The sequence below is a fragment of the Typopeltis vanoorti genome, chromosome 25 (assembly GCF_054136105.1).
Source record: "Typopeltis vanoorti isolate ZY-2024b chromosome 25, IOZ_Tvanoo_1.0, whole genome shotgun sequence".
Taxonomy (NCBI): Eukaryota; Metazoa; Arthropoda; class Arachnida; order Uropygi; family Thelyphonidae; genus Typopeltis; species Typopeltis vanoorti.
The window spans coordinates 62,998,251-63,008,472 of NC_143573.1; the positions used below are offsets into that span (position 1 = coordinate 62,998,251).

Consider the following 10,222-nt stretch of genomic DNA (forward strand, 5'->3'; position numbering starts at 1 on the left):
TAAATGTGAAAACCATAGAGGGATTTCTCTTTTAAGCGTTCCAGGAAAATTGTATGCCCATATTTTAGAAGAGAGGCTTAGGAACAAAATAGAGGATACACTGGACAAAATGCAATATGGCTTTCCAAAAAAAATAGAAGCACACAGGATCTTATCTTCAGTCTTAGACAAATATCAGAGAAAACATTGGAATATGGAAAAGAACTAAATGCATGTTTTATAAATTTCAAAAAGGCCTTTGACTGAGTTCCCAAACACTTAATATTGTAAACATTAAAGAAAATACAAGATACAAGATAACTTAATAGCAGCCATACAAAGTCTCTACAAAAGTAATAGAAATTATGTAAGAACCTGTAATAATAGATCAAAAGAATTTGAAACAAATGTAGGAGTGAGGCAAGGCTGTATCTTCAGCTCTCTTCTTTTCATTATAGTAATGGATGAAATTTTAAAGGCATGCCAAACAAAAAAAAAGTTCCGAAAACATTAACCAGAAACTGAAAGAAACCAGGATTTCACACATGGCTTTTGCAGATGATGTAGTGATTCTAGAAAATACAGCTCAAGATTTGCAGTACAACATCAACATTTGGTATGAAGAAACAAAGAAAAGGAATATGACCATAAATATAAATAAAACTAAAACAATGATCATACCCAAAAACCAACCAAAACACATAATAAAAATAGAGAACCATCATCTGGAACAAGTTCACTCCTTTGAATACTTGGGATCATATATATAAGAAGATGGTAGACTAGACACAGAAATTAACAACAGGATAATGGGGGAACAAAGTTATTCTATGCAATGAAAGGCCCCCTCCTAGACAAGAAAGAAGTTACCCAGAATACCAAAATGGCAGTGTACCATTCAGTGTTTGTACCAATATTAACATACAGTTGCGAGTCCTGGCGTTTAATAACAGGAAATAAAAATAAACTACAAACAATTGAAATGAAATATCTTAGGAAGGTGGCACAAAAAAACTAGACTAGACTGAATAAGAAATCAAACTATAAAAGGCAGCCTTCAAGTTGCACCTCTGAACCAATTCATAACACAAGCCCAAATGAGGTGGTATGGGCACCTTAATCGAATGGAAGAACAGCAAAAACCATATATGAAAGCTAGAAAATAGGAAAAAGAAACATAGGCAGGTCCAGGAAAGGTTAGCAAAAGGAAATTAAAGAAATATTAGAAAAGAAGGGAATTAACCAGAAAGAAGCAAAAGAACAAGCCTTGGACAGGACGGCTTGTTCTTTTGCTTCTTGTTGGCAAATTCTCGATGCTTACAAGCACAAGAGATCATAGAAGAAGAGTGAAAGGAGTAGATTTTATGCCTGAAGAGAAATAGATGAGCGGAATGGATTAACAAAAGCAGTAGAGAGTGCTTTGTTGGTAAATGAGTTTAAGGAAAGGAATGATAAGCTTTATATCAATAATGTTTAGTATGGGCTTCCTACAACAAGATTTTGGATTTAGAACAGAGATTCCTTCATTCCTGTGTAATAATAATAATCATAAGAATAGTAGAACTAAAGTAGAGTAATGAGACCACCAAACTGATTACTGGGAACCTGAAGTGGTTTAAAAAAGTTCCATTTGATCTCTACGAAAGCTTCAGGATTTTAGCCCACTACAGTTTTAAACCCAGTGCATATTTAAAAAAAAAAAAAAGGTGCCAGTACTCATTCTTTGCTAGCAGGAAGAACTGAAAATTAAAAGAATATGAAAAGAAAACTAAAAATTATTTAGTGATATTTGTACTTGTGACTGGACCAAAAGGAATAATTGAGTTGCTGAGTGATCATTCAACTGGAGAAATGATTGGCATGTGGTACATAAGAATGGAGTATGAAAGAAAGAGGGAACGGGAAAAGTATAAAAGTGTGAGAAACTGGGAGAAAAGAGATAATATTGTATGGAGATTTGATGATAAGAGCTATACTTAATGAACAAGTGACGAAAGCATGTTTTCCAGGTGCGAAGATAAAGGATGTTAGTGACACTGTAAGTATGCAGAAGAATGAAGTGAATGAGTTTTAGCTGGCACAATGATTTGAAAGGTGAGAACTATGCAATGAGAGAAGATATGAAAAGTTGTTGGTGGAAGCAAAAATGAAAAGTAAGATTGTGCATCTGCTGCCTCGATATGATATAGGAGAGAACTGAGAAGTGCCATGAGTCAATGAGAAGATTGTGCAGAAGGAATGGTGTGTAATTTATTGATGTATAAGAGTGAATTTGATGGACAAAAGGCATTTAAAGGTGCTCGACAGACTACGTTTGATTGATTTGGAGTTAGACGTTTGGAGAAAGTGTTGTTTAGTGAGAGCATGTATTGCAAAACAAGGGAAACTAGAGATATTAGGAAGGATGAAATCAAGAATGTGTCTGGCCACTTCTGTGCTATATGAGCATGTGTACAATAATGATTATGCAATGGCGAATGTATTTCACAGGTCTCCAATTTGAATAGGTTGGTAATGACATTACATAAGGGTAACTATGGGTACAAAGAGATGTTGAAAGACATGTACACGAATGCAAGAAACATCAGGGATAAGGGTGAGGAATTTTTGGCATTGGTAAGCTCAACTTGGCCAAAAATTACAAGCATCACTGAGACCTAGTTGACTGAAAATGATATAATTACAGGGATAAAATGTAAAGAGTACTGTATTTTCAGGAAGGATAGAAGAAACAGGATAGGAAGTGGGGTATGGCTGATGATAGCTGCAGAATTACAACCAACAAAATTAGAAGTAAAAGAGGATTTTAGGTCTGAGGGAGATGAGTCATTTGAGGCTGTCTAGTGTGTGAGATAGAGGCAAACAGGAAAAAATACATTGTTGGATGCTGCTATAGACTGGAGGGGGGGGGGGGGGTTCCCACAAGAAGATGCTATGTATTGGCGGAATAGCACAATAAGCATAGGCCGAACAATTATTATGTGGGATTTTAACTATGGGAACATCAGTTGGAGAGAAGAAAGGGAGCATGGCAAGATGGAAATGGGATTTATACAGTTGCTAAGGGATAATTACATGAAACAGCATGTTACAGAAAGGACAGGGGAGATGTATCCTTAACCAAGGTAGACACTCTACTTCCAATTGGGAAGAGTGACCATACTGTCTTGTTCTGGGAAGTTGCCAGACGTGAAAGTCTCTGTCAAGAGGGAGTTTATGTTCAACTATCAGGCTGGTGATTACAAGAGACTTAAGAGACATCTTGGAACAGTGCCATGGCTTGAGAGTGCAAGCCACTGTTCTATGAGAGAGAATTGGCCAAACCAGCTAAAGTAAACCCAAAAGAGATTTTTTGTTATGTAGCAATGAAGAGAAAAAAAATTACTATGGTAGAATGACTTTAAACATTGCTCATAGTGGGAAGGTAACCGAACCAAAAGAAATAGATGAATCGCTGAGTGATCATTTTGCAAAGGTGTATCATCCAGGTGGTGATTTGCAGTTGTTGATGTTACAGAGATGAATATCAACAAAATACTTCAGGTGCAAACATTTTTTGCTTACACTTGGATAAAGGATTAAACCAAGTATATAATTTCTTGGTATCTTTGATTAATAGTATAACCAAGTGCAAAAACTTCCAACAAGTTTTTGTAATCCAAAGTAATTTAATAATAAGGTGTGACACCTTTTGGCAACTCATATATGAAAATATGACTTCTGCATTACTTCAACCTTAGCATCACCTAATGGAAGGATTCTGCTTTTGATGTGAATGGATGTATTATTTTAGACTGAGCCTGATTAGTTTGTTTACAAGGTTTTTCACGAAATGCACATTGCACTGGTGCAGAATACAGTTTGTTTCCTACTGTCTCCCCCTCTGCATGAAACATGCAAGAGGTCTAATGGCCGGCAGGCCCCACCTGCAATGAGGACCAGTGGTGGATTTATGGTTTTATTTAGGAAGGTAGAATTTCAATCTGTGGCTAAGTGAATTCGTGACACTCCTTTTCCCTACTGTAGGACAGCTAGTAGGATAGACAGATGACCAGATTTATGGACAATGCTAATATCCCATACCACACCTTCACTTTACCCAGCGAAAAGAACCTGAAAGTGGTTCTACATGGGATAGCTGAAGGTATCACTCCTGAAGATGTGAGCACTGATCTCTCTCTCTAGACAGGGCCTGTCCACAGTAAAAGTGAGCAGGATGTTCAGAGCAGATAAAAGACCAATGCCTTTGGTGCTGGTGGAAATAAGCAACACACAGAAACAAATCTACGATCTAACTGTAGTATGCGGATTCAAAATAACTACTGAGCCACTTAGAAAGAGGGCATCAGCTGGACAGTGTCATAGGTGCCAAAGGTTCGGGCACGCCCAAAAATTATGTAAGGCAGCCTACAGGTGCTTGAAGTGCGGCGGGGGACACCAGACCAGCACCTGCTCCAAGCCACGCACTACTCCTGCCTGCTGCGCAAACTGCAGAGGACCTCACTCCGCCAACTACAAGGGATGACTTTTCAATCCAAAAAATCAAGGGTCAGCAAAAGCCAATCTTCCTCCTCCTCGTAATGACACTATAAGCAACCTAGTGGGCCGTCCCCCAGTTCGAAACACCTCACCTTCAACCACACAGGAAGGAACACGACCCACAACCACTATCAAAACATATGCTGAGGCTGCAAGCATTAAGTTACCCACATCTCTCGAGCCAGAGGATTCCAACCTAACATCAGTTCTAACTGCCTCGCTTGCCACCATGCTGCAGGAATTCAGTAAGACAAGCCCTTCACCATCTTCCAGAAAGAGATTCCTCCAAGGCACTCAAACCATTATAACAGCCATATATATATATATATATATATATTAATGGGTTAACATATATATTAAGAGTTACATACCAGCAATGCTGGCAGTCTCAAGATTTATGCTGCTTATATATATATATATATATATATATATATATATATATATATACCCCCGAGCATTCCTCTGTTAACAACTGATCTGGACAAAATGATTCCATAATAATAGCAGGAGACCTCAATTCAAAACACACAGCTTGGCACAGCTCTTCAATTAATGGCAGAGGCTACACACTATTCAACTACCCAATGCTGAACTCTGCAGTGGTGACAGGTCTCACTGAGCCCACTCACTTCAGCCCATCAGGTAGCTCAGATGTGCTAGACATCGTCATTTCCAAAAATATAAAATACCAATATAAATTGGAAACAGTTAACGAATTATCTTCTGACCACAGTCCCATAGTGCTTAATCTAGGTTCATCAGATCAATTCTCTTCTCCACACACACATTCATACCTTGGAATAGGTTAGCCAAGGTTCTTCCACATTATATTGGTCCAGTGCCCAATATCAGTAAAAAGGAACAGATTGACACAGCAGTAAATAACTTAACCATACAAATTCAGAAAGCAATAGAATCAGTCAGACAATCCACTGTCTTCCACCCAACCAACCGTATCCCAGAAAAAATCATGGAGCTAATCAGAGCAAAAAATAGTGCCAGAAAGAGATACCACAATACCAGAGCCCCACAAGACAAAACAGTATTGAACAACCTAAACAGACAGGTCCAGGACTCTCCAAAAACAGAAACGACCAATGGGAATCCAAATTGGCTAACATCAAGACTGAAGATCACTCCGTCTGCACCAAAAAGCAACTCATACCCCTAGAAGTTCACAAAGATGAAGAGAAAGCTGAAGCACTGATAGATAACCTTGAATCTCAATGCAATCCATCTTATGCAAACCTTAATATTAACGTTATGTACAAAATTCACCAGCATGTTAGATCAACACTATGGCAGCATACTGTTAATTCTGATCACATCACTCCGACTACTCTGGTTAAAGTAATAAATATCAGTTAAAGTAATAAATATCGTCACACACCTAAATAATAAAAAAGCTCCAGGACCTGATGGCATAACTAACCGAATAGTAAAACTACTCCCAAGAAAGGCCATAGTTCACCTCGTCAATATTACCAATGCAATTTTCAGATGCCAGTATTTTCCCACTGCATGGAAAACAGCCGCCATCGTGCCACTGAAGAAGCCAGGAAAAAACCCTCACCTTCCTGAAAGCCATAGACTAATAAGCCTGTTGTCCAGCCTCAGAAAGGTAACAGAGAAAGTGATCTTCACAAGACTCCAAGCAGAAACGGATAGGTTAGGAGTTTTGCCTGACGAGCAGTTTGGCTTCTGCAAGGCCCATAGTACAGCTCAACAAATCCACAGGCTAGTAGAAATCATCACAAAAGGTTTCAATTGGAAAATCAGTACTGCTGCCATCTTCATTGATGCAGAGAAGGCATTTGACAAAGTGTGGCATCAAGGCCTTCTCTACAAACTCATAAAGTTCGGCTTTCCAATCAAGTTGATACGAATACTCCACTCATACCTGAAAGACAGATATATGCAGGTCAGGGTCAGAGAATCGATTTCGTCCAGACGTAGGGTCTTCACAGGAGTACCCCAGGGCTCTCTTCTGGCCCCTCTCCTGTTCTCAATCTACATAGCAGATATCCCTCTAAACACGAGAACAACATTCGCTGCATTATATGCAGATGATACTGCATTAATGGCAAGATCTCTGAGCCCAAAACTGGCAACTAGAAGATTGCAAACCAGTATACATATATTAGAGAGATGGTTGGCGGAATGGAGGATCCAAGTTAACCCACAGAAGAGTTCAGCCATACTGTTTACAAGGAAGAAAATCCACAATATGGAGGACATTCATCTTTTGGGAGTTAAGATTCCGTGGCAGAGCGAAGTCAAATATCTCGGAGTGATCCTGGATAGAAAACTTCTATTCAGCAATCATATAAGACACATTACCTCAAAGACATCCAAGGTCATAGCCCAACTCTACCCTATAATCAATAGACAAAGCAAATTGGATACACAAACAAAATTAACAATTTACAAGATGGTGGTTCAGCCGGTCATCACTTATGCGTCCCACACATGGAACCACACCACAAATACAAATATTCTAAAACTACACAAATTGCAGAATAAGTGCCTGAGAATGATTCTGGATGCCCCTTGGTTTATCAGAAACACCCAGATCCAGAGAGAAGTCAACATTCCTTACATCTTCCCTTCTAGATCTAGCAGTGAAGTTCTTTACCAAGAATAGCAACCACCCAAACCCGTTGATCAAGGAAGCTTCGGAATATAATGAAGCAGAAAGCTACAAATATGAGCAGAAAGCTACAAATATAAAAGGCCAAAATATATCTTAAGTACAGCTGAACACAGCTAATTTCACTGCCCTCACTGGGCGAGCATGTGGCTCATAAACACTCCATTCAAAGTTTTCATTTCAGACAAAGGAGAATACGAAAAGCAATTTTGCTTCACCCATCTAGCCAGAAATGTTATTCGTCCTTAGTATCACCTCTGGGTCTGCCTCCCACCAAAGAGACCTCAATAAAGGTTGAAACCGATCTGGGAAGTAACCCTTCCCATAATGCATAGCATTATATGTGTCCACAAGGAGATAGGCTTTGCATTATGGGATAGTAAGGCAAGTGATGTGAAGTCTTTGCTTCTTTATACAAGTTGCCCCAGTCCTGAAAATACTTCAGGCACAAACTTTGTTTGCTCACTCTTGGATAAAACCAAATATATAATTTCTTGATATCTTTAATTTATATATATTTATGAATTTTTCATTTTATTCATGTTATTTCTTTGACTGTATAAATTTTTTACAATTTCTTCTTAATATAATTTTTTTATTACTTATGAATGTGCCATTACTTATCCTGATATATTTTGTTTTGTTCTGCTTCAACTTGTATTTTTTTTTTCTTGTATTGTTATTTTTCCTCTAACTATTGTGTGATCACTTCCTATGTCTATTTGATTGATGACTGGCACATCTTTAAACATTCTTACATGAGATGATAAAATATAATCTATTTCACCTTTCTGTTTATCCATTTGGACCAATCTATTTTTGGTTTGGTCTTTTCTTGCAATGCTCATGGCATTCAACCTGGTTCCTCATCAAAAAGTTTGATACCATATTACCACATTTTCTCTTTCATTTTGTTCTCCTATTCAATTTTTCCATAAACACTTTTCAATTTCTTTTTCTTTTTTTTTCCATCATGCATTAAAATCTCTGAACACTATTGTGTAGGCTGTAGGATCCTGCTGTACAGTATATGATACTACTTTTAAAGAATTCAACTTCATAACTGCTGGTAGGTTCATATATCTGTATTATTTTAATAATTTTCTGTTCTGATGTTTGTACTATGATATATGCTATCTGATCTGATATTCCTGTATATTTAGTAACCTTTGCAATGCTTTTGTTTATAAGGAAACCTACTCCTCTCTGCTTGACATCTAGTCCTTTCCAATAATGAACATATTATTAATTTAATGAGAATTATTATTGTAATATTACTGAGAATTATGCTTGAGCTGTTTTCAATCTTCTAGGGCTAATATCAAGTTACAGTATATTTGCTTATGCATGGTGGTCTCCTTTGTCCACAGCAAAGTTGGTCTCCCAGGCCACTAATGAAATTCATTTTTCTAATTCATAAGAGAAATCTGCTTCACCCAATATTCTGCCACTGATGACTTTTTTTTTTCTAAGCTCTCTTATTCATTGTTAAATACCACTCAAATCACTTACTTATTAGTTATGCCAATATTAAAAGTTATAATAAAAGCAGTAGTTTTAGAGTATTTTCCACTTATGTGCTTTTACTACTACTTGTCCTATAGATCACATTATATCTAGGTACATTTACTGCTCTTCCTGTAGACTTATTATTATTATGTGACACCTCCAGGGCGTCCAAAGACTCATCGAGGAAGAGTATGCCAACAGCATCAAAGAATTGAACCCCTTCCAACTACTAACCACGCTCAACCTTGCTTAACTTTTGGTGAGCCATTAGTAGCAGAGGCGCTATGATGTTCATTACTATTATTTAAATTAAGTATTCAAACACATGGTATGTAAAATTACTACTTACAGACCATGTGTTTTGCACTGATATGTTTACTGTCGGTTTAGGAATGTTTCATATGATATTCATGTAGAGCAAGTGACCTCCCTCGATGAGTCTATGGACTCCCTGGAGGTGTCACGCAATAATAAATAATAATAATATATTTCCTCTCTATTCAAAAGCAGAGGGAAATATTATATAAGAATCTTAATATGTCTTGCTAAAGAAACTTTTCATCTCCAATGTAACGAGCTGAGAGACTGAACGTAATCACCAAATAGCCTAATACTTCCCTCCAGCTATTGTTTGATATAAGGAATATAAAATGTAAATTATAATCCAAAGATATATATTATATGAAGATTATTTAATAACGTATCACAATATAGCATCCTCTTGATTAAAGCATACACATTTTACAGCAACGAAACGTTTTTTTGAAAGAAATACTGCATTTAATTCCGCCAATATTTGTTATGCTGACATAACATATTCTTAATTGCTCTCTTTCAAAATAAATAGAATACTAACTTTGATATTTTTATATCGAAGCATGTTCAAGAACATAAACACATTGACCAAAAACCTAGTGGTAAAACTTGACTTTCTTGCAGGGCTGCCACTCACATTTTTCGAAATTCCCCAGATTAGACCTCACAAATTCCCCAGATTAGGGAAATATTCCCCAGGTAGTAATAACTAGGGCTCGGATTTTTAGGTCGTAAAAAAGTGCAAAATATGCGTCCAAGTATACACTAAAAACATTTAAGACATCCGAAATATGCTCTTAAATATGCAAAAAAACTCAAACTATGCCTTTATTAATTTATAATTCTGCATGGTTTAATTAAAACATTACACATAAATTAAAAGCATAATATAAAATACAAAAAAATTGACATTTAAATAGTTACCTACTAACTAACCAGAAAAATGACTTAAAAATTGGCTCATTTTTTTTATTAATTCTCTCTTTCCCTTTTCCTATAACAAAGTATACTTTCATTAAAAAAAAATTATAAGTTTATATTATACGAAGAATACATGCTTAACTTACTTTAATTGACATATCCTCCCTCTTCTTCTTCGCCAATATCTTCTGGTAATTGATCACATTCCCTTTGCTACTTTGCGGTATTAAGTCGATTTTTATATCTATTATGAACTGTGTAACTTTCCAATTCCTTGATTAATGTTTTCGGTGGCTTCCAAGAAATACA

The 10,222-nt window shown here is 36.7% G+C and overlaps 1 protein-coding gene across 1 annotated transcript in view; it reads right to left on the reverse strand.

Moving 5' to 3' along the window:
* Positions 1-9,615, reverse strand: part of LOC150092792 (succinate dehydrogenase assembly factor 2, mitochondrial-like) — a 47,224-nt gene extending 37,609 nt beyond the window's left edge. The window contains exon 1 of the mRNA XM_090414573.1: positions 9,534-9,615. Within this exon, the coding sequence (XP_090270699.1) occupies positions 9,534-9,569 (36 nt within the window). The 5' untranslated portion in view covers positions 9,570-9,615. The remainder of the gene's footprint in view (positions 1-9,533) is intronic.
* Between the last annotated feature and the right edge of the window lie 607 nt (positions 9,616-10,222).